This window comes from Entelurus aequoreus, linkage group LG12, assembly GCF_033978785.1.
Source record: "Entelurus aequoreus isolate RoL-2023_Sb linkage group LG12, RoL_Eaeq_v1.1, whole genome shotgun sequence".
Lineage (NCBI taxonomy): Eukaryota > Metazoa > Chordata > Actinopteri > Syngnathiformes > Syngnathidae > Entelurus > Entelurus aequoreus.
In genome coordinates, this window is record NC_084742.1 from 19450098 (window position 1) to 19475123 (window position 25026).

At 39.4% G+C, this 25026-nt stretch overlaps 1 protein-coding gene across 1 annotated transcript in view; it reads right to left on the reverse strand.

Annotated features, from left to right (window-relative positions):
- The window catches only part of LOC133661666 (disintegrin and metalloproteinase domain-containing protein 33-like), a 143603-nt gene that overhangs the window by 71045 nt on the left and 47532 nt on the right, over positions 1-25026 (reverse strand). The window contains exon 2 of the mRNA XM_062065047.1: positions 11682-11761. Within this exon, the coding sequence (XP_061921031.1) occupies positions 11682-11761 (80 nt within the window). The remainder of the gene's footprint in view (positions 1-11681; positions 11762-25026) is intronic.

Sequence of the window (25026 nt, forward strand, 5' to 3'; positions counted from 1 at the left end):
AATCCTAAATTTGAATCGTTTTCTTTTTTTTTCTCAAATCTCTCAATCAACTTCAGCCCTAAAACCAAAATACCAGACATGTAAGGTTTTTTTTTTACTTTATGAAGGTCTATTGATCAAATTATGCCACAGTTGTCAATTTGTATACATTTGGATAGCGTGTGATTTTACTAATTCAAACGTGTGACATTATCTGATTAAAAATGTCATTTTAAATGGTCAAAAAAACCAAAAACATTACATGTTTGATATTTTTGTTTTGGACTAAAGTTTGAGAAATTTGAGAGAGAAAAAAATAATCCTAAATGTTTGTACGGCCTTAAAAAACTTAAGGACTCTTATGTCCTGTTTGGCTTTGAAGATAATTGCAATCGGATGTCCACAGACGGTTCATTTTGTATTTAGTTTTTTATTGAATTATTTTACTGTATTTTAAATTCTGTGTACTTGTGCGCAATTTAGGTGGTAATTTTGGTACAATTTCCGACTTGCGACAAAAATCTATTTACAACGCGTCATAGGAATAGAACTCGTTCAAAAAATGGAGAACCTCCTGTAAAATGCTGTCAGCTGGTGTACAAATATAGCGGGCTGTATGCCTAAGTTTCTCATACTTCAGAGAGCTGAATTTGGAAGCAGGGCGGCCCCATGTGTCGCTGGCCCACTTCTTGGAAATACAATACAAGCTGATTCCCTTCTGCTTGTCTTTAATGCTCTCATGTCCTGCAAACTCTCTACTCTAGCAGAGACACAAATTCAACTTTGAATTCTTGAGCCTTGGCGGAGGTCTGCCATTTGAGTATTCTGTTTTTGTTGTTGTTGATTCAAGTAAAAAATGCACTGCTCACTTTTCAAACCACAAAATGTCTTTTGAAAGCAAGTCATATCCCATTTGTGCTCCCTGAAATATCCCTAAACCCCAACAGACTGACATCTCCTGCCTCATTGTCAAAGATGTCTCAGCGTTCCAAAGAGGACCTGATCAAAGGCGCCGCCGATTGGAACAGCGCCACCGTCAAGTCTATCTGCGTGGCGTTCACCAGCCCGTCCCACTGCGATCAAAACAGGACTCCTGAAGGATCTCTCGGAGCTCTCTTTCAGCGCTGTCATAGTGTGGCTTGTGCTTCCCTTCGCCTTCTTTCACCTTATAGAAATCCCTTCATCCTAAAAGATGATTGGATTTTTTCATGAAAAACAAACATCTAGGATTGCTTTAATGATAGGGAGTCATTTATTTTCTATCACCTTCCAGCTTGTAATTCTATCACGTTCTACTTCTTACATTCAAACTACTTGCCCCCTTAGTTCCACCATTGCCAGTCAAATCCTTATGGGCGAGAGCTGATTCAGTGCTCAATGTGAATGTCTGTGTCTCAAATGGAATACTTCCATCAGTACACTTAAAATATGTATTCTGTGTGCACTGTGTATTTAGTTCCTGAGTGCGCCATTTTTGACAGTGTAGTGCTTTCCCAAATCCATTACTGTCATTGTGCACTTATCAGAAATAACGATAGCAACATTTACCCGCTTCAATTTACTACTTTCCACTCCTCCCGGTGGATACTCAGATGCTATCATTTCAAGTTAGTCCCTCGCTTTTAGCTACATTGCCAAGATGGCGACAACAGATGGCAGGCGTTATGTGTCCATCACTGCTCACTCACCATTTTGACTATTTTGAGTAAAACATTCGGCTACTGACAGTACACTGCATTCTGCTGTTCTTCTCAGTGTGAAGGCACATAGTATGCACTTAAAAGGCTTTGTGTAAGTATGGAAGTTAATAATTTGGGACACAGCCTTCCTCCACATAAACACGTATACTTAATAAACTAGTGGTGTATCGATAGATTATTCCAAAATTTCAAGTATATTGATCTGTGCTGGTAAGATAGGTATCGATCCAAGATTGTTTTAAAAGGGAATCGATCGATTTAGAAAAACGAAAACATTGAATTTAAAAACTTTTTATTCAGTTTAGCACTTTTAAAAATAAGGACGTAAAGTCTATTCGCCTGTCTGTGACGTCATCAAAGCAAAAATGGCGGCTAGCTACGGTGGTCAAGAAGGTAATAACAAACGCAAACGTTACAAGACAATATCATTAATTAAAACATAAAAACTTTTAGCTACTGCACAATTGCAATAGCCACAACAAAGTAAAATGACACAACACAATATGTAGCCACAACTTAACTTTAAGCCGCAAAGTACGTGAATAACTAAACGGAAGTGACAGCTGAGCAAGTTACGACGCATTAACTTCCGGAACACAGCAACTGGGACCCAAAGAGAAGTTACTTAATCAGAAACAAAAAAATACAAGAGATGGATCAAGGAGGCTATGGAAATTAGGAAGCAAGGAGTCAACACCATCAATGGGGATGAGGGGGCATACATGCTTCCACACACCTGGGACTCTGGCCGTCAGATACTGTTTGATTGGTGATTTTTTATTCAGCAGGTAAATCTACTCTTGAAATGTTGGTTACTGTAGTTTTTTTTAAACTGTCTTAAATATAGAACATGTGAGCAGAAAAGGTTTCCTCTTGTTAATTTAACTTTATTCAAATAAGATGTGAATGCACTGGCCATTAATTGTTGTTTACCTGCTTGTTTATATCCATTATTCATGCATAAATAATTATCTTTCAAGAAATAACAGGAATATAGGAAACATCACCTGCAGTGTCCAGTATCCAGTATTTATTTCACAGTCACACGTGGTGATTTTTTGCTAAAATGTTACTGAATAGATTTCAACTCACTGAATTGTTTCGGATCGTATCATTTTAAAAAAAATGACATCGCCCCTGAATCATATCGGCAACCACAAATATCAAATCGTTGTGAAAACTAATTGATACACCCCTATTATAAACTTACGTTTTTATATACATTTTGGCCTTTCATTTAGAGAGATATTTTGGTCTTTAAAACTAGAGCTTTTGAAAAACACAGACCAGGTTGAAGACTTTCAAAATCTCTCTTTGACGTTTGACCAAGTGAGCTCTGGGTTGCCTTTTTTAGGCTTCTGATTGGCCAACATGCGCATGATAGCTGGTGCATATGTTTGTCTGTGGACAAAAAATTTATTTTAACACCAGAGTGGGAAAAATTAACTTAATTAGAAAATATCTGTGTTCGCTTAGACATGGCCTAAACATTCTCTCTAATCGAGGACAATATCAGTGATTGGTGTTGGCAGAGCTTTAAAATACACACTCAATGTCTCTTTTTTTATTCTTTAAAGTATAAGGTCACTGGTGTGTGTGTGTCCAGATGGAGCATGACTAGCAGCACTTTGCCAATTTATGATTGCTACATAATGGTCTCCAAAGAGGAAGGAAACAGATGTACTCTTTAAATAAGTCGTTCCTGCAAGGCTTTCCATTCCCAATGTGTAGTGTTTTTAATCTAAAAGTTTATTTCTAAGCTGCATACTTTATGTATTGTGATTGTATGTCAATCAAAGCGCAGAGATGAGAAAAGGCTTAGACATTCTGTTTGAACTTGTTTTCCTCTTTGCTTTGAAAACAACTTTTTGTGTGTTTATCTGATCTCCGAGAAAGCAAAATGCATTGTAATGTTAGGAGCTTCTTCCACAGAATCATATTAAAATTTAACATGCAGGTATGCATCTTCTAATGCATCTTCCTCCCTAAAGGATGATTGATCTATTACTGATTGGTAAGGCAACATAAAACATTAAATGCAGCATAAGGAGCATTGTGAAGGGTTTTACTGTAGGTTATGCACACATCCATATGTTCTCCTGGAGTTTTGTACTTTACCGTACTCGGACTCGTGCAGAACATTTACAAGAGCAGACTCTTTTTAAAACATTGCAACATTGCAGGGAGAGTTCAATTTATGATGTGTGGTAACTTCCACCCAGGCTCACTGCCACGGGTCATTACAATGCACAAGAAAATATATTTTAACTGAAGAAAGAAAGGGTAAAACTAAGTCAGCCATGACTTTTACCTTGGCTATTGCAAGAAAATTAATATTCAATAAACACGGGAGTGCTTGATTTTCATTTGATCCTATGTTAACCAAGTACAGTATTTGCGTCCCAAACATAAGCTGCTGATTTGTATAATCGGCTCCTTTGATGTTCTGCATACTTTTTCTAAAATCACTATTTTCCTCCACTCCCACGCTGTCAAAATAAGACTGACAGCTACGGCTTTGCATAAAGAGATGCCTGTTTGCTGCTGTGTTTTTTGTTTGTTTGTCAGTATACAAAAGTTGTCAGAATACTTAGATTTTTTTGTGGGGAACACACGCGCACGCACGCACACACGCTCACACTCACACACGCACACACACTGACTCACACAACTAAAGGAATGTGGATACGGATCATGATCACATCCACCCGCATCGCCTCATTTTTTGTTGCCGTCAACAAAACAAGGTGAACAGCTGGTCTCACTAAATCATCTGGGATGTTGTGTTGTGGTGAAAGTCACTCAAAACAGTGGCGGTCACCGACGTCCATAGAGCACAATAAAAGCAAAAAAGCTAAAAAACTACATGTAATTTTTGCCATGGGGGGAGACGAATGCGCACTCAGCGTGAGGGACGTGATGAGGAGAGGTTAATTTGCATCTAACAACTCTGCCTCTCAAAACGAACCATTTTAAAAAGGTTAAAAAAAGCTTGAAAATAGGTCTGTAAATCTATGCAATTTTTTTTAACAAAGAGTCACCATTACATGTTATGTAGACCACAATTACATGTTTTAAATGTAAAAAAACCCATGATATGACCCCTTTGGCCAAATTTATATCATTTATCAATCGACTAATCGGATTATGACGCATATACCCATTCTTGATCATTCATTAAGATTTATATTCTACTGTAACCAGCAGGGGCGCTGTTGCTTCATTTTGCGTCTGTTGCTTCAAGGTGGATGAAAATTCTTAAACGACTATTAAACAGCTAATCAATGATTCTGCCCATTCCAGCTTGAGAATTTTACAGCAAGTTTTTCACTACCAAGATTGGTAGGGGCGTCCATGGTAACGTTGCATTGTAACAGTTTGGATGACAACGACAACACTAAGATATGATCAAAAAAATTCACTTTGACTGTGTGGCTCTTGGCTGAAAAGCAACTTGGCAGGCTCACACATCTAAATGCTGACTTTGCTCAAACAACGCCATGCAGAAAGGCAGAGGAATAGAGAATCCAGATGTAGACAAAGAAAGAGAGAGCGAGAGAGAGAGCGAGAGATGTGCTGTGCAGCTCCTTAGTGTCACCAGAGCTGCGCTAACAATGTGATTATCAGCTCTCTCAACAAGCAAATATGTCACTTGGCTGCGTCTACACACTGCACTTTGTTTTCCCTCGAGAAAAAGAAGACGCTTCTTCTGATCACAACAAGTATCTTTTAGCGTTTTCTTGACGCTTAAATGTCAACCAAACATGCTAATGAAAGGGAGCAAAAATAACCACATTAAGGTGAACTAAAAATACTATTCAAAATAGTAATTTGAATCAACATAGTTCTTAAGATTGTGATGTAAGCTTATCATTTGTCTTCATTGTTTTATTTTGAGATGAAGGCATCATGATCAATCATGTCTAGAAAAAAGTGCTTCTTGTTGATTTATGAATTTCATTAAGAGCCGTGGGGGCTAAACTTGTTTTGATAAAAAAAAAAAGCCAATTTCGCAACGTGCGCACTAGTCTGCATGAAAACGGAACAGCGTAATTCTATTAGGAAGCAATCCTTACATGAGAGAGCATGAATTATACAAACCCCGTTTCCATATGAGTTGGGACATTGTATTAGATGTAAATATAAATGGAATACAATGATTTGCAAATCCTTTTCAACCCATATTCAGTTGAATGCACTACAAAGACAAGATATTTGATGTTCAAACTCATAATCTTTATTTTTTTTTTTGCAAATAATAATTATCTTATAATTTCATGGCTGCAACACGTGCCAAAGTAGTTGGGAAAGGGCATGTTCACCACTGTGTTACATGGCCTTTCCTTTTAACAACACTCAGTAAACGTTTGGGAACTGAGGAGACACATTTTTTAAGCTTCTCAGGTGGAATTCTTTCCCATTCTTGCTTGATGTACAGCTTAAGTTGTTCAACAGTCCGGGGGTCTCCGTTGTGGTATTTTAGGCTTCATAATGCGCCACACATTTTCAATGGGAGACAGGTCTGGACTACAGGCAGGCCAGTCTAGTACCCGCACTCTTTTACTATGAAGCCACGTTGATGTAACACGTGGCTTGGCATTGTCTTGCTGAAATAAGCAGGGGCGTCCATGGTAACGTTGCTTGGATGGCAACATATGTTGCTCCAAAACCTGTATGTACCTTTCAGCATTAATGGTGCCTTCACAGATGTGTAAGTTACCCATGTCTTGGCCACTAATACACCCCCATACCATCACAGATGCTGGCTTTTCAACTTTACGCCTATAACAATCCGGATGGTTCTTTTCCTCTTTGGTCCGGAGGACACGACGTCCACAGTTTCCAAAAACAATTTGAAATGTGGACTCGTCAGACCTACAGAACACTTTTCCACTTTGTACCAGTCCATCTTAGATGAGCTCAGACCCAGTGAAGCCGACAGCGTTTCTGGGTGTTGTTGATAAACGGTTTTCGCCTTGCATTGGAGAGTTTTAACTTGCACTTACAGATGTAGCATCCAACTGTAGTTACTGACAGTGGGTTTCTGAAGTGTTCCTGAGCCCATGTGGTGATATCCTTTACGCACTGATGTCGCTTGTTGATGCAAAACAGCCTGAGGGATCGAAGGTCACGGGCTTAGCTGCTTACGTGCAGTGATTTCTCCAGATTCTCTGAACCCTTTGATGATATTACGGACCGTAGATGGTGAAATCCCTAAATTCCTTGCGATAGCTGGTTGAGAAAGGTTTTTCTTAAACTGTTCAACAATTTGCTCATGCATTTGTTGACAAAGTGGTGACCCTCGCCCCATCCTTGTTTGTGAATGACTGAGCATTTCATGGAATCTACTTTTATACCCAACCATGGCACCCACCTGTTCCCAATTTGGCTGTTCACCCGTGGGATGTTCCAAATAAGTGTTTGATGAGCATTCCTCAACTTTATCAGTATTTATTGCCACCTTTCCCAACTTCTTTGTCACGTGTTGCTGGCATCAAATTCTAAAGTTAATGATTATTTGCAAAAAAAAAGTTTATCAGTTTGAACATCAAATATGTTGTCTTTGTAGCATTTTCAACTGAATATGGGTTGAAAATGATTTGCAAATCATTGTATTCCGTTTATATTTACATCTAACACAATTTCCCAATTCATATGGAAACGGGGTTTGTAGATTATTGCATTTCCTAGTTTGCATTTTTGCTGTCTCAACTATACAGAAAGTAGCAGGAAACATCACATGATCGCTGATAAACCGTGGTGGCTAAAATAAAAACACTTGTTTGGCCGTTATGAAGTGATGACTGAATGGAAAAAGAATGCACACGGCGGGCCAAATAGAACAGTTCCCAGATAATCATTTGACTTTTATGGGGATTACAGGAAACAAGCTACTGCCAAAAAATAAAACTATTCAGCTGTTTTTCTTCATCATATTCTCATGACCACTTCACTGACTGAATGGAGGCCATCAATCAAGTAAAGTGCCAGTCGGCTGCTTTAATGAGCATATTACTTCAAGCAGGTATACAAAAACATATCAGTTTGCCAAAAAGCGTGTGTCCGCAAATAATAAATGCAAGCATCCACTGCCGTGAAACGTGGCTGCCATGTGCACACTTTTTGATGTCAACCAGGGTGAAATATTATCGGCAGCGCATTCAAGAAGGTGACTTATCATCTAATCATTGGGGGCGCATGGAGGAGAGATACGAGCTTGTTGCAGCTGCTCTGACGCTTATTTGTGGCACTGAAGAGAATGGTCATAGATAACAACCTTCCCAAAAATGGGACAATGCCAACCACTTTTCCTAACATGGCATAACATTGCAGATCAAGTGCATTTCTTTCTAGAGACGCAAGTCTTACTAAAGCGAACATCATCATATACTTACAGTGGAACCCGCTTATCTTGACACCCCTCAAACTGGCTGACTGATGTTGATATAAACAGATGTTAACAACTAAAAGGGAAACTGATTGATTCTTCTGTTTTCATATTTAGCGTTGGGAGTGTTGTGTAATGCTGTGTGCTAGTTAGAGCCAGACCATGAGAGAAGAGTTCCACTCCACACTTCAATTTGGCCAGTGTGGATGTGCTGTAAGATACAAAGTGCTGTTTTGTAGATGTCAATAAAAGTCTGATTTGCGCGATTTGTGTGTCATTTGTCATCTTACCTCATGATCATCGTCATTCCACCACCAAGAGAGCTGCAGTGTAACAACTTTTTACGTCTATTTATTATAATTTAGCCATCAACTTTTAAATTCAGCTTCAGATATTTTTAGGTATGTGCTAACAAACAATAAAGGTGACCGTAAAGGTGACCGATTCCTTCAGAAATAATAATTTATACTGTAACTACGCTGCTACGAAAATAGAAATAACTCTTAAACTTTTGCACATTTTTTTTGTCCTGTCCAGCTACTCAGGTAAATCATATTATTGATGTAGATGCCCATATTTGCTGTACAGATGTACTTTACAAAAGAGAAGTGTGGGATGCTTCTCATGTGGGAGTGTAGGTACTAGAGATGCGCGGATAGGCAATTGTTTCATCCGCATCCGCATCACAAAAGTCGTCATCCACCTGCCATCTAACCGAACTAACATTTTATCAAAACTACAACCGCCCGCCACCCGCCTGTTGTTATATATATAATATAGACCAGGGGTCGCACCCTAACAGCAATAATTAGGGCGTGCTGTGATGGTACTGCCTTTATCACCCTCTACAACATGTACAGACAGCGTGACCGCCCAGTCACATGTTGTGTGCGGCTTCTGCTTGCACACGTAAGTGACAGCAAGGCATACTTGTTCCACAGCCATACAGGTTACACTGACGGTGACCGTATAAAACAACTTTAACACTCTTAATATGTGCCACACTGTGAACCCACACCAAACAAGAATGACAAACACATTTCGGGAGAACATCCGCACCGTGAGACAACATAAACACAACAGAACAAATACCCAGAACACCTTGCAGTCCTAACTCTTCCTGGCTGAAAAATACACCCCCGCTACCACCAAACCCCCCCCCCCACCCCCCTCCGTCGGTTGAGGTGGGCGGGGATTGGTTTGGCCAGAAAGAGTTAGGACTGCAAGGTGTTCTGGGTATTTGTTGTTCTGTTGTGTTTATGTTGTCTCACGGTGCGGATGTTCTCCCGAAATGTGTTTGTCATTCTTGTTTGGTGTGGGTTCACAGTGTGGCACATATTAAGAGTGTTAAAGTTGTTTTATACGGCCACCGTCAGTGTAACCTGTATGGCTGTGGAGCAAGTATGCCTTGCTGTCACTTACGTGTGCAAGCAGGTGCTGCGTACAACATGTGGCTGGGCTAGCGCGCTGGCTGTACATGTTGTAGAGGGTGATAAAGGCAGTACCAACACGGCACGCCCTTATTATTGTTGATTGGGTGAAAATCAACAGACATTCGAGAGAATTGGTTCAACCGCCACCCGCCCGAATCTATTCAAAATCTTTTTTTCTTGTCATGCATCCGCCCGACCCGCGGATTATCCGCGGACTCCGCGGTCGTGTCCGTAAACCGCGCATCTCTAGTAGGTACCTATGTATGTGGGTAAGTACCAATGTGTGCGCGTTTGTATGTATCAATGAATAACTACACGTATGTGTGTATATATCCATGTATAATTGTGTGTATGTATGTGCATTTGTATTTACAACGTAAGGTGGGTCTTGGCGTCTCTCTTTCACAAATCTCAGCTGTACGTTGTTTCTGATTGGTTTAAATTGTGTGGTGTTTTACGTGGTTGGTTAAATGTAGGCACATATCAGATACGTACACACAGATTGTATACGCACCTCGGAATGGGCGCACACACATTGTATTACACGCTCACAAATCTGAATAAACTCGCACAAATCGTACACGGCAGAAGTGTCGCAAAAGGCACGTGTAAAAAAGACAGCCAATAGAGGGTTCCTGCTTCTCGCACAGGCATATTGTATGTATTACACGCATGCACTTCTGAATGCGCGTGCACACGATGTATTACAGGCTTAAAAATCTGGATACGTTCGCTCAAATCTTACACGGCAAAAGTGTCGCAAAAGTCACATGTAAGTAGACAGTCAATCGAGGGTTCTTTCCGATTAGGGACAGACAGACAAAACACACGTACGTGGATCAAAAATACACGTACGCAGACCTAAAACACACGTACGCTGATCTGAATACACACACTCAGATTGATATACAGACACATAAATTAGAACACGCGCACGTGAATTGGAATAAACACGCACAGATTGAGATACAGTATACACTTGCAAAAAATTTTGCTACAATAATACTTCCATAGTTTCTGAAGAAGAGAAGAATGCTAAAAGATGCTACTGGTTGAAGCCGGCTGGTTAAATGGGTAACGTACTGTACAGGACTGTACAGCTCTTACGAAAAGATCGGTCAATGTAAACGTATAGAGCAGAATAAATACAGTTGTGATGGTTTGCTTTGACTGACTTTTAAAAAACAAACTTTCCGATACGTAGTGAATTATTTACAATTAATTCATGGCTTTGACTTTGTCTAAATTGTTACATATGGGAATTATATTCTTACTTTTTTTTTTTTTACAGTTGATTCAGTGGACACTTGCACCTATTGTGGATTTTCTCCTCACTGATATATGTTTTTGGGAGACAATAAGAGTCGTTATATCTAGCTACGTTGTTGTTGGCATTTACTTATCACTGACTAACCAAATACAAACTTATTATTTTCAGTCTATCCTAAATCAATTCTAAATACAAAAATTTAATTTTGTTGTTAAAATATGGCTGTTGGATACATTTCTTTCTAAGGGGGATGTATTCAGGTGTTTTGTCATGTATGAAATGGTTTTCTTTCAGAATGTTCTGCCACATTTCAGAAATATTGACCTATTTCAGCTTCGGTATCATTAATTGACCTCCTTGTTGTTGAAAACATGTCCCGATCCTTCCAACTGCACCATTAGTCCTCAATGGAGACTGTGTACAAAACCCCCTACAAGGATCAATTGATCTAAGTGCATACATGCAAGAGGGATCTGGTTTCCACTTATGTGTTCATCCAACCTTTAAAAATGATCTATTAAGGTGTTTACGTGCATTTTATAAATCTGGTTTCAACATATTTTTAGTGCATGTAAATGTAGTGACTGTGGTTGTTTGAGGACAACACAATATTGTATGCTCGGGTGGCAGACCACAGAGCATTTGTCTTCAATGCACAGACAATAAATAATGAATGGGTGATGGTCCACAGGTTTCTGGAACAGATTTTCTTAACGGGCCTTTTCTTTGACTAAAATAGTGTTATTAAATGCTTTCGTAGCCCAGACCTACTTGCAGCTAATGCCTTGTTCGGGTCTCAAAGAAACACAATACTGACTGAGGATGGTAAATCTTGATAGCATATTATCTTATCAGTCAGATAGCTCTACCCAATCATCAACACTTCAAGCAGCACTAATGAGTTCGCTGACCTGAGTTGAGATGTTTGCCTCCCTCTTGATTCGACCTTGAGAAAGCCATTGCACCGTCACTGTGCGCCCTCTTTGCAAGCCTGAAAAAACACAAAAGACAACGAGGACAATGACCAGGATGGCAATTTAATAAATTCCAAGCCATGTTACCATTTTTTTTTTTTTCTCCGATTTTCTATGTTTCTGCTGCAGTTTTTCCAAGACAGTAGGAATGGGCAATATTGCCTAAAATCTACAGTATATCGCAATACATATTGCAGCCTTCTGCGATAACGATATATTATTTGGTGCGTATATGAAAATATAATTATTTCCAAACGGGTTACAAGGGCTCCTAATTTGGCTGCTGTGGTATGCGGTAACATTTTGCATTATTTCCAGCTGTATTATCTTCTTGAAAACTATTATTATTCTACTCGCTAACTTATTGTTATTAGCTGGTTTTGTAACATGGTTTTATCTGCATTTCTGTTAAAAGATAATAAGCACTTATTCTTCTCTTGTTTCATATTTTACATTAGTTTTGGGTAATGCTGTACTAAAAAATCCGGGTATCAATCCAATACCAAGTAGTTACAGTAGCAGTATGGTTCATATCAATACTCATACTTCAAATTTTCAAGATCATTGAATGATACTATATTTGATCACAATTATAATCAGACAAAAACACAGCATACCAATATCAACTAAATATTGTTTTTTTTCTACTATTGACTTTGATTTAAATCCTTTGGTTTTTGTCAAAGCTCTCCTGTATTCAAGGAGTTATTTGTGAACAATAACAAAAATGACCAAACATTTTTTGATAATAAAAAATATTGATCTTAACAGTTTTGTATCGACCATATAGTGACATGTAGTGATCGAGTCATACCAAAGACTGTAAAAATGGGACCCATTACCTCCCTGCTTGGCACTCAGCATCAAGGGTTGGAATTGGGGGTTAAATCACCAAAAATGATTCCCGGGCGCGGCACCGCTGCTGCCCACTGCTCCCCTCACCTCCCAGGGGGTGATCAAGGGGATGGGTCAAATGCAGAGGACAAATTTCACCACACCTTGTGTGTGTGTGACAATCATTGGTACTTTAACTTTAACTTTAACTTTAACATTATACTTGGTGTCGTTACTGTCAATATTTGTACTGATCCTCCCACCTTTGTTTACGTTCAAGAGCGCTAGCTTGCGGTTAGCTTATCCTCCTACGTTGTGTAGGGTAGCATGTTTCGCTATTACTTGTTCTCCAGGGATCATATTTGTAAGACACATAGTTTACTTGCCGCCATGGTAGCGAAGATTGCTGACTTAGAAGTGGTTTTGCACGCTGTGAACTTTGCAGGACACAGCTAGTATGTGTCTTCAACATGCATTATCACAATATAACGATAGTATTAAAAAGCTCTATCATCGGCCAAATGTGTATCATTTATAACGTATATGGCACCACCCTACAAGAAATGATGACTAGTTTATCCCTGAAGAATCATGAGTTACCTTCAAATTTGTAAAAAGAAAAACCTTATTTGTGCAGGGCACTAAATTGAATAAAGTGAATCATCCACAAGAGTCTGGCTGGTCTGGAGGTTTTAGTTTAGCAGAAGACACTGCATTCATTTCACCTGGAACATTGAACAAGACAAATTAAATGAACGCTGTCAGTTTATTACACATCTGTTTTCTCTTTCACACACATTTTAACAATAGTGTGGATGCAGCAAGCACACAAATTTCTGGAAAGCATAAAAACAGCCAGAGGACCATAAAAGGCAGCATGAATGTTTGTGTGGTGATTCATCAAGCTTTGTCATTTAAACATGGCTTAATTACACCTTCACAAACATTGGCCCATGTACACTTGCTGACAGCTGTGTTTTTTCATGGCAAGAAAGATACAACGCCTTTCTCCCCCTCAAGCAAAAGTCACAATCATTTGCGAATAACACAGAAAAGAAGCCATAGAATATCAGTGAGAACTTTGGCCTGAAATGACTCCAGACAGTCAATGGGAAACATTTCAGTGGCATTTGAGGCAAGAAAAACAAGACAAGAAAGAAAGAAAGTAGGAGAGGCTGCCGGTATTAGACTGGTCCATCACTTAGTGACGCTCATTTGCATAACATTAAATCGCAACAAGTAGACGCTGGCGCAACATAGAAAGTAAACTAGTAAAGACCTAGGACACAGTGATTTAAGTCAGTGTCTCATTTTCTGGAAAATAACAAGAATGGTCAAAGATCCAAAACAATACATTCATAAGAGGGGACCTGCTGCTTAGACAAGTGTTGTTATTTGTAGCTATACGGGTATAAATGTAGTCGGGCGTCCTGTGGAGAGCTGCAGGGTCGGAATGACAACAAACATTTAAATTCATGTTATCTTCCTTTGGAGAGAAGCTGACGGAAGACACTGTCCCATATCCATAAAGTTGCCAGTCAAACATTGTGTGTACCCTATGCTCTAGCTTGCTCTTATTCAATAATCAATAAGCACAAATTGAATATGTCTAGTTTGGACAATGTAGACAGGAACTTGACTATTTATCCAAGCTAGACAATAGAAGCACACCTAAATAAATGTAAGCATGGAATAACTTGAGTGTCACTGAGGGGTACTACTGTCTTTGGCGCACAGAAGCACCAAGACACTATTATTAGTCACCTTGAGACCCTCTCCCTGAAACATAATGATCAGGTTAGAAATCTAAGGGTAATCATGGACTCAGACTTGAATGTTAACAGCCACATTAGGTCAATAACATCAGCAGCTATTTACCACCTGAAAAACATTGCCAAAATCAGAAGAATAATGTCTAAATCAGACTTAAAAAGACTAATCCATGTGTTTGTTTCCAGCAGGTTAGACTACTGTAATGACCTTCTCACTGGGCTCTCTAAAAGAACTGCAAAGGAGCTGCAGTACATCCATAATACTGCTACTCGAGTCCTGACTATAACCCGGAAATACAACCATATTAGTCCAGTGCCTAGGTCACTGCACTGGCTTCCTGTTGCTCAAACTTCAAAACAGTACATGTCTTTTCATGGTTTTATGCCAAAGTTAAACTCTAAGAGACATATGAACCATCTCTGAGAACCTCAGTTTTATGCTCCTACAATCTAGAACACTATACGTAAAGATGTGAGACAGGCTTCAATGTTGGCAATGTTCAAATCCAGACTGATTATTTTTTTTAATTGTAGACAGTAAATATGACAACTGAAAGTAATTTATCTACACAATTTGATTTGATTTAGAATTATAATATGTTAATGATGATTGAATTTAGTTTTTAATTTGAATTATGATTCCTTTTTTGATTCTTTTATTTTTGGTTTTGCCTTCTTGTGATTTTCTGTACAGCACTTTGAATTGTGTTGTGTACGAATTGTCGTCTATAAATATACTTGCCTTGCCTTACTACTGCAGGGGGAAATTCATTTTGAAAATTACAATCTCATTACTAAATGACAAAAACCTTTTAAATTCTATTTAACGAGCAGCATTAGGAGCAAACCCTGCCATTTTATTCAAAGAGTCACGCTGCACTGTTGTTGGAAAGATGGCAGACACTTACTCCTTGTCAACCCCAGTGAGCGTAGCCCACCAGTGTGTTGGTTCCGCTGCGCTTGTGACAGCCTACACCACAAGCGAGCCTCGGTGGTTGCTTATTTCTTTCATGCGGCTACTACACAAAGATTTGGACTGCTTTGTAAACACTGGACACATGTAACCAGCAGGTTTTCATGAGTCTAGGTGTGTCACAGTACATGTATTCATATTTTTATTGTTTGCTATGGTAAAGAGACTAAGTACATATTAAGTAAGGGATAGGAAGCGAACTGCCTCGACAAGTTGTCGACTCTGTAAACACATACAGTGCAGCCCAGCCTTTGGCTAGCTGGTGGTATGGCTAGCAATAATGCCAAGGAAAAGCCAGAGTTTGAAAACTGTCTTGTCGTCAAAATCTTCTGTTTGGGAACGCTTGGTCGACCCGGTAAAATTCATAAACAAAAACACAAGTAGAACTGCAACAACTAATCACTTGCTTTGACTAGAAAAAAGCTTTGGTTTGTATTCTGTTGCTTCGATTAATTGTTTAATGAGTATGTATGGAGAAAATCAGAACTGCATAGAGTGCCTGGAAATTGAAATACGCAAACATAGTTTTTGCATTGCCGCTGCAATACTGCGCATATGAGAGCGGTGGTGTGTGGGTGCCATGATCTGTGTGGGGGCAGACAGCAGAATTAAAAAAATATATGTATTTTTTTTTGCACACATGTTAAAAGTGCAATTTCAATGTCAATGAAAAAAAGAAAGAATGTTATGGCAAGCAGGAAAATCTTTGTTTGTTTGTTTAAACTATTTTCCCAAAAATATGCATAGTGTTCTATCCAATTAATTAAGATTAAAGATTAAAGTACCAATGATTGTCACACACACACTAGATGTGGTGAAATTTGTCCTCTGCATTTGACCCATCCCCTTGGGGAGCAGTGGGCAGCAGCGGCGCCGCGCCCGGGAATCATTTTGGTGATTTAACCCCCAACTCCAACCCTTGATGCTAAGTGCCAAGCAGGGAGGGAACCGGGTCCCATTTTTATAGTCTTTGGTATGACTCGGCTGGGATTTGAACTCCAACCTACCGATCTCAGGGCGGACACTCTAACCAATTACTCGATTAATTTAACCTACTAATCAAAAGATTAATCGATCACTGAAATAATCGATAGCTGCAGCCCTAAAGACAAGTAGATAAGAAGATGCGGTGTGCTGCCGTAGAGATGGCAAACAGAGAAATACGCTGGAATGATTAATAATGCATTTTAGCCAATACAGAACTCTACAATTCCAAAAATAAAATAATAATTTGCTTTGTTCACACTGTTTCGTGTTGCACTCGTCTACATTGTTGCACTTTCCTAAAAAGAAACATTGTATACTATACAGTAATATTTATTTCTATGTATTTATTTGGGAATTACAGTTTGCAGTTCTTTTATATAACATTAAAAAAACATTCCAGCCGTTCACAGAAAAAACTGCTGTCTATTGTTTAGCATTTTGTTGCCTTACTGTACCCAAAATGAATCAAACTGGGGTTTTAAAGGGGACCTATGATGATTTTGATTTACATTTTATACACTTCCTTGTGGTCTAGATGTATTGTATATGCTTTTTTTGCAGACACCCTGTTACACAGCAATAATCCCTCCAATTTTTCATGTGTGTGAGAAAACGCAAAAACTCCCTGAGTATTCAGTGTAGCACATGTGAGCAAACGCCGCTGCTGCCCACTGCTCCCCAAGGGGATGGGACAAATGCAGAGGACAAATTTCACCACATCTAGTGTGTGTGTAACAATCATTGGTACTTTAATCTTTAAAAATCAGACGTGCACACCGTGGCCATACCAGCATCACACCTGTTCCAAACCTGACTTAAAGGCCTTCTGAAATGAATTTTTTAAATTTAAAACGGGGATAGCAGATCCATTCTATGTGTCATACTTGATCATTTTGCGATATTGCCATATTTTTGCTGAAAGGATTTAATAGAGAACATCGACGATAAAGTTGCAACTTTTGGTCGCTGATAAAAAAAAAGCTTTGCCTGTACCGGAAGTAGCGTGACGTCAACAGTTGAAAGGCTCCTCACATTTCCCCATTGTTTTCAATGCAGCTAGAGCGATTCGGACCGAGAAAGCGACGATTACCCCATTAATTTGAGCGAAGATGAAAGATTCGTGGATGAGGAACTTTAGAGTGAAGGACTAGAATGCAGTACAAGACATATCTTTTTTCGCTCTGACCGTAACTTAGGTACAAGCTGGCTCATTGGATTCCACACTCTCTCCTTTTTCTATTGTGGATCACAGATTTTTATTTTAAACCACCTCGGATACTATATACTCTTGAAAATGAGAGTCGAGAACGCGAAATGGACATTCACAGTGACTTTTATCTCCACGACAATACATCGGCGAAACACTTTAGCTACGGAGCTAACGTGATAGCATCGTGCTTAACTGCATATAGAAACAAAAGAAATAAACCCCTCGACTGGAAGGATAATTAGAAAATCAACAATACTATTAAACCATGGACCTGTAACTACACGGTTAATGCTTTCCAGCCTGGCAAAGGTTAACAATGCTGTTGCTAACGACGCCATTGAAGCTAACTTAGCAACCGGACCTCACAGAGCTATGCTAAAAACATTAGCTATCCACCTACGCCAGCCAGCCCTCATCTGCTCATCAACACCCGTGCTCACCTGCGTTCCAGCAATCTACGGTGCGACGAAGGACTTCACCCGATCACAGATGCGGTCGGCGGCCCGTAGACGGAGGAAGTTAAGGTGAGTTCGGCGGCTAGCGCGTCCGCTATCCACCTCAAAGTCCTCCTGGTTGTGTTGCTGTAGTCCGCCGCTAATACACCGATCCCACCTACAACTTTCTTCTTTGCAGTCTTCATTGTTCATTAAACAAATTGCAAAAGATTCACCAACACAGATGTCCAGAATACTGTGGAATTTTGAGATGAAAACAGAGTTTTTTGTATAGGATTCAATGTGTCCGCATACTTCCGTTTCAACGATTGACGTCACGCGCATACGTCATCATACATAGACATTTTCAACCGGAAGTTTAGTGGGAAATTTAAAATTGCACTTTATAAGTTAACCCGGCCGTATTGGCATGTGTTGCAATGTTAAGATTTCATCATTGATATATAAACTATCAGACTGCGTGGTCGGTAGTAGTGGGTTTCAGTAGGCCTTTAATAAGCTAAATGTTTTATTATAATAATTAAATGACAGCAGTAATTTTCATGAGATTATTTTCAAGACTAAAATACTTGTTTCTAATATAAGGGGATTTGGCCCACTTACAATGAAAATTAAAAAAACATATTGTTTTTCGTGAGCTATGAACTAGTATTGTATGTCTAGGTAGGGGTCCTGCTTTAGAAAGAATTTGTACCGCTTTCAGAGATCACATTAAGTACGCCTTAAAACACTCACATGTGTCGCACAATGAGATGTAAGCATGGGATCAAGTGTACATTCCTGTAACTTTCTGTCTGTAAAATATATATTTTTATTAGAATTTCTGTCATCTAAAAACAGCATTTCATGATTAATATCCATAAATTAACATTCTTAATAAATGACAGTAGAATAAGCACTCATCTGATTCTGGAGTCATAGTGTAACGACCTGGCATTTACACTTTGTGTGGTACTGTAGTAGTCAGACTTTTTGTATGGCCATAAACGCATCAGTGGCTAAGTGCCGTGGGTGTGTGTGTTGGCACAAGTGAGAGCGAGCGGCTGCTGTTGATATGACAGATGAGAGAGAGTTGGTTTTGGTCTGGTTTGTATGCCAGAAAATGACTAGATTTTCTATATAGAAGTTTTTTACTTATGTTTTTGGCGTGGTTCCGGCCGAATATAAACAGTTTTGCTTAATAAAGTCATCAATGGAATTCCTTGACAGACGTTACAATAACTGAACAGTGTTGATGAACATTTTTTTTATCGGTTGTTGCCGCTTGTTGTCACCTGTCAGTCACAGTTGCATTGCAGAATCCTACAAAAACAAATAGTTATGTGTTTATTTTGTTTAGAGTGCAGATTGGATTATATTTTGTGCGTGGCATAGATTTGCTGTGCGCAGAAGATGCGAGAGCAGTGCGCAATTGCACATGCACGCGCCTTAGAGAGAATGTTGCTCCACAGTCAAATTTATAACTTACTTTCTGAATATGTCTGCAAGATGTTGGTGTGAGAAGATGACCCACCCTCTCCAAAAGGATCAAAACGTATCTTTTGAAAATGTACACTGTTGTATATGCATTTTGAATAAGAAAGTCACCCCTATTTTATTCCCAATCAGGACCGAAAATAAATTTCATAAGTTTATAGATTCACCCGGATACTGCATTAGGTACACCTATAACATCTATGATCGATAAATAGAAGTAGTTACTGTATGTCACACTGCTTGTTGCTCGTCGGTGTTATGCCCATGCCAAGATTAGGTAAAAATTAGAGATGTCCGATAATGGCTTTTTTGCCGATATTCTGATATTGTCCAACTCCTATTTACCGATTCCCATATCAACCGATACCGATATTTATAGTCGTGGAATTAACACATTATTATGCCTAATTTTGTTGTGAAGCCCCGCTAAGTGCATTAAACAATGTAACAAGGTTTTCCAAAATAAATCAACTCAAGTTATGGAAAAAAATGCCAACATGGCACTGCCATATTTATTATTGAAGTCACAAAGTGCATTATTTTTTTTTAACATGCCTCAAAACAGCAGCTTCGAATTTGGGACATGCTCTCCATGAGAAAGCATGAGGAGGTTGAGGTGGGCGGGGTTGGGCGGGGCGGGGTTTTGGGTAGGGGGTAGCGGGGGGTGTATATTGTAGCGTCCCGGAAGAGTTAGTGCTGCAAGGGGTTCTGGGTATTTGTTCTGTTGTGTTTATGTTGTGTTACGGTGCGGATGTTCTCCCGAAATGTGTTTGTCATTCTTGTTTAGTGTGGGTTCACAGAGTGGCGCATATTTGTAACAGTGTTAAAGTTGTTTATACGGACACCCTCAGTGTGACCTGTATGGCTGTTGACCAAGTATGCTTGCATTCACTTGTGTGTGTGAAAAGCCGTAGATATTATGTGATTGGGCCGGCACGCAAAGACAGTGCCTTTAAGGTTTATTGGCGCTCTGTACTTCACCCTACGTCCGTGTACCACCCCGTACAGCGGAGTTTTAAAAAGTCATACATTTTACTTTTTGAAACCGATACTGATAATTTCCGATACCACATTTTAAAGCATTTATCGGCCGATAATATCGGCAGTCCGATAATATCGGACATATCTAGTGAAAATAATATTTTTCTTGTGTTTCCTCAAACTCAGCTGAACTCATACAGAGCTATTGCCTCTTCTGGCCGTGGGCTTTACTTAACATCCAAATAAGCACGTCCACCTTAGTGTGACATCACAACGTAGCCACATTGCAAAATACTTGTGTCCGAGGCATCAAAAGCTGTGTGCCGGCTCACGCTCAAATGCTTGAACCGTAAAATGCATTGTTTAACATGAGTATCCAACATTGTAACAAAGTTTATGAGTCAGAAAAGACAAAAATGATCATTGGTCCCCTTTAAAAGCGAGGTGCTGACCAAACCCAACGGTGTACTGTTTCACTCCTATGTAACAAAGGCAAGTATCACATTAAGCACTGGCAGGGTTTTTTCTTAAGAATCTACAAAGAATCCCTCTAAAAATGTTTGTGTTTATACCGTAATTGCTAAATCTCACATTTGAAGAAAGGGAAGAGGTCAAAACAGTTTTAGTTGTTTGCGGCAATTGTACAAGTAGAGCCATTCAAATTCAAAACACTGACAAAAACAGAAGGCCTTGACAAAACATACAGGCTGCAGAGCCAGACGTGCCGTCAGGGAGTCATTAAACACACTTTAACAAGCTTTAAGCAGATTTAGCAGAAGAGTGAATAAGCTTGTGAGATTTTGTGTAGCGTAAACAAGATGGTTATTATTGTCTCTACCAGGATTTTTTTAATCTTAAAATCAAATTTCGATACACTGCCACGTCTGTAAGTGATTAAATACATTGGATAAAGACACTCACTTACTCGACATTAAGATACAATGTAACAGAACGGCAGCAGTTGTTAGTGATAAAACATTGCGATACTTTGCTCACTGGTTTAAACACAAGAGGCACGTACATATATGCATTTTTTTTCCTTGGAAAAAGTCACAATTTATTGACATTTAAGGCAATGTCTCAGATTTTACTAAAGCTTTGTTTGTTTATTAACCTTAGGCACATTCTAAAAAATACAGTTAAAGCAGCAAAAACACCTGTGAAATAGAAAAAAGCAGCAATTTTCCAAGTATAAATTGAAAATATTAGCAGAATGAAGTTGTAATATTATAAAATGTAAAACCCGCGACTCCGAGAGGGACAAGCGGTAGAAAATGGATGGATGGATAAAATATCCAAGTGACATTGGGTACCATTTGTAGCCCACAACTCGTTTTACAAAACCCAAAACCAGTGAAGTTGGCACGTTGTGTAAATAGTAGGGCTGCAACAACTAATCGATTAAATCGATTAAAATCGATTATAAAAATAGTTGGCGATTAATTTAGTCATCGATTCGTTGGATCTATGCTATGCGCATGGGCAATTTTTTATTTTTTATTATTTTTTAAATAAACCTTTATTTATAATCTGCAACATGTACAAACAGCTGAGAAACAATAATCAAAATAAGTATGGTGCCAGTATGCTGTTTTTTTTCAATAAAATACTGGAAAGGATAGAAATGTAGTTTGCCTCTTTTATCCGATTATTAATCGATTAATCGAAGTAATAATCGACAGATTAATCGATTATCAAATTAATCGTTAGTTGCAGCCCTAGTAAATAGTAAATAAAACAACAGAATACAATTATTTGCAAATCCTTCTCAACTTATATTCATTTGAATAGACTGCAAAGACAAGATATTTAATGTTCGAACTGAGAAACTTTTTTTTGTTGCAAATAATCATTAACTTAGAATTTAATGGCAGCAACACATTGCAAAAAAAGTTGGCACAGGGGCATTTTTACCACTGTGTTACATGGCCCTTCCTTTTAACAACACTCAGTTAACGTTTGGGAACTGAGGAGACCAATTTTTGAAGCTGTTCAGGTGGAATTCTTTCCCATTCTTGCTTGATGTACAGCTTAAGTTGTTCAACAGTCTGGGTATTTTAGGCTTCACATTGCGCCCCCCTTTTTTAATGGGAGACATGTCTGGACAACAAACAGGCGAGTCTAGTACCCGCATTCTTTTACTAAGAAGCCACGCTGTTGTAACACGTTGCTTGGCATTGTCCTGCTGAAATAAGCAGGGGCGTCCATGATAACATTGCTTGGATGGCAACATATGTTGCTCCAAAACCTGTATGTACCTTTCAGCATTAATGGTTCCTTCATAGATGTGTAAGTTACCCATGACTTCGGCACTAATACATCCTCATACCATCACAGATGCGACACAGACATTGCGCCTATAACAATCCGGATGGTTCTTTTCCTCTTTGGTCCGGAGGACACAACGTCCACAGTTTCCAAAAACAATTTGAAATGTGGACTCGTCAAACCACAGAACACTTTTCCACTTTGCATCAGTCCATCGGGCCCAGCGAAGCTGGCGGCGTTTCTGGGTGTTGTTGATAAATGGCTTTCGCTTTGCATAGTAGAGTTTTAACTTGCACTTACAGATGTAGCGACAAACTGTAGTTACGGACTGTGGTTTTCTGAAGTGTTCCCGAGCCCATGTGGTGATATCCTTTACACACTGATGTCGGTTTTTGATGCAGTACCGCCTGAGGGATCGAATGTCACAGGCACTGTACGCTTACGTGCAGGGATTTCTCTAGATTCTCTGAACCTTTTAATGATATTACGGACCGTAGATGGTAAAATCCCTAAATTTCTTGCAATAGCTTGTTGAGAAATGTTGTTCTTAAACTGTTCGACAATTTGCTCACGCATTTGTCCACAAAGTGGTGACCCTCGCCCCATCCTTGTTTGTGAATGACTGAGCATTTCATGGAAGCTGCTTTTATATCCAATCATGGCACCCCCCTGTTCCCAATTAGCCCATTCACCTGTGGGATGTAGGATTCATTCCCCAACTTTTTTGCCAATTGTGACAGCTTTTTGGCATCAAATTCCAAATGAGCTAATATTTTCAAAAATTAACAACATTTACCAGTTCGAACGTTAAAGGCCTACTGAAACCCACTACTACCGACCACGCAGTCTGATAGTTTATATATCAATGATGAAATCTTAACATTGCAACACATGCCAATACGGCCGGGTTAACTTATAAAGTGCAATTTTAAATTTCCCGCTAAACTTCCGGTTGGAAATGTCTAGGTATGATGCGTATGCGCGTGACGTCACGACAGCAACGGAAGTATTCGTACCCAATGTGTCACCATACAAACTGCTCTGTTTTCATCGAACAATTCCACAGTATTCTGGACATCTGTGTTGGTGAATCTTTTGCAATTTGTTTAATGAACAATGGAGATTGCAAAGAAGAAAGTTGTAGGTGGGATCGGTGTATTAGCGGCTGGCTGCAGCAACACAACAAGGAGTACTTACTTGGATAGCAGACGCGCTAGCCGATGCTAGCCGCCAACCACATCTGTGATCGGGTGAAGTCCTTCGTCGCGCCGTCGATCGCTGGAACGCAGGTGAGCATGGGTGTTGATGAGCAGATGAGGGCTGGCTGGCGTAGGTGGAGCGCTAATGTTTTTATCATAGCTCTGTGAGGTCCGGTTGCTAAGTTGTTAAGTTAGCTTCAGCGTCGTTAGCAACAGAATTGTTAAGCTTTGCCAGGCTGAGAATTATTAACCGTGTAGTTACATGTCCATGGTTTAATAGTATTGTTGATCTTCTGTCTATCCTTCCAGTCAGGGATTTATTTATTTTGTTTCTATCTGCTTTTGAGCCAGATGCTATCACGTTAGCTCAGTAGCTAAAGAGCTTCGCTGATGTATTATCGTGGAGATAAAAGTCACTGTGAATGTCCATTTCGCGTTCTCGACTCTCATTTTAAAGAGGATATAGTAGCCGAGGTGGTTTAAAATACAAATCCGTGATCCACAATAGAAAAAGGAGAGTGTGTGGAATCCAATGAGACCTTGTACCTAAGTTACGGTCAGAGCGAAAAAAGATACACCCTGCACTGCCTCTCTAGTTCTTCACGCTAACGTTCCTCATCCACGAATCTTTCATCCTCGCTCAAATTAATGGGGTAATCGTCGCTTTCTCGGTCCGAATCTCTCTCGCTCCATTGTAAACAACGGGGAATTGTGAGGAATTCTTCCTCCTGTGACGTCACGCTACTTCCGGTATAGGCAAGGCTTTTTTTTATCAGCGACCAAAAGTTGCGAACTTTATCGTCGTTGTTCTATACTAAATCCTTTCAGCAAAAATATGGCAATATCGCGAAATGATCAAGTATGACACATAGAATGGATCTGCTATCCCCGTTTAAATAAAAAAAATTCATTTCAGTAGGCCTTTAAGTATGTCTTTGCAGTGTATTCAATTGAATATAAGTTGAAAAGGATTTGCAAATCATTGTATTCTGCAGCACGGTGGAAGAGGGGTTAGTGCGTCTGCATCACAATATGAAGGTCCTGAGTAGTCGTGAGATCAATCCCGGCCTCGGGATCTTTCTGTGTGGAGTTTGCATGTTCTCCCCGTGACTGCTTGGGTTCCCTCC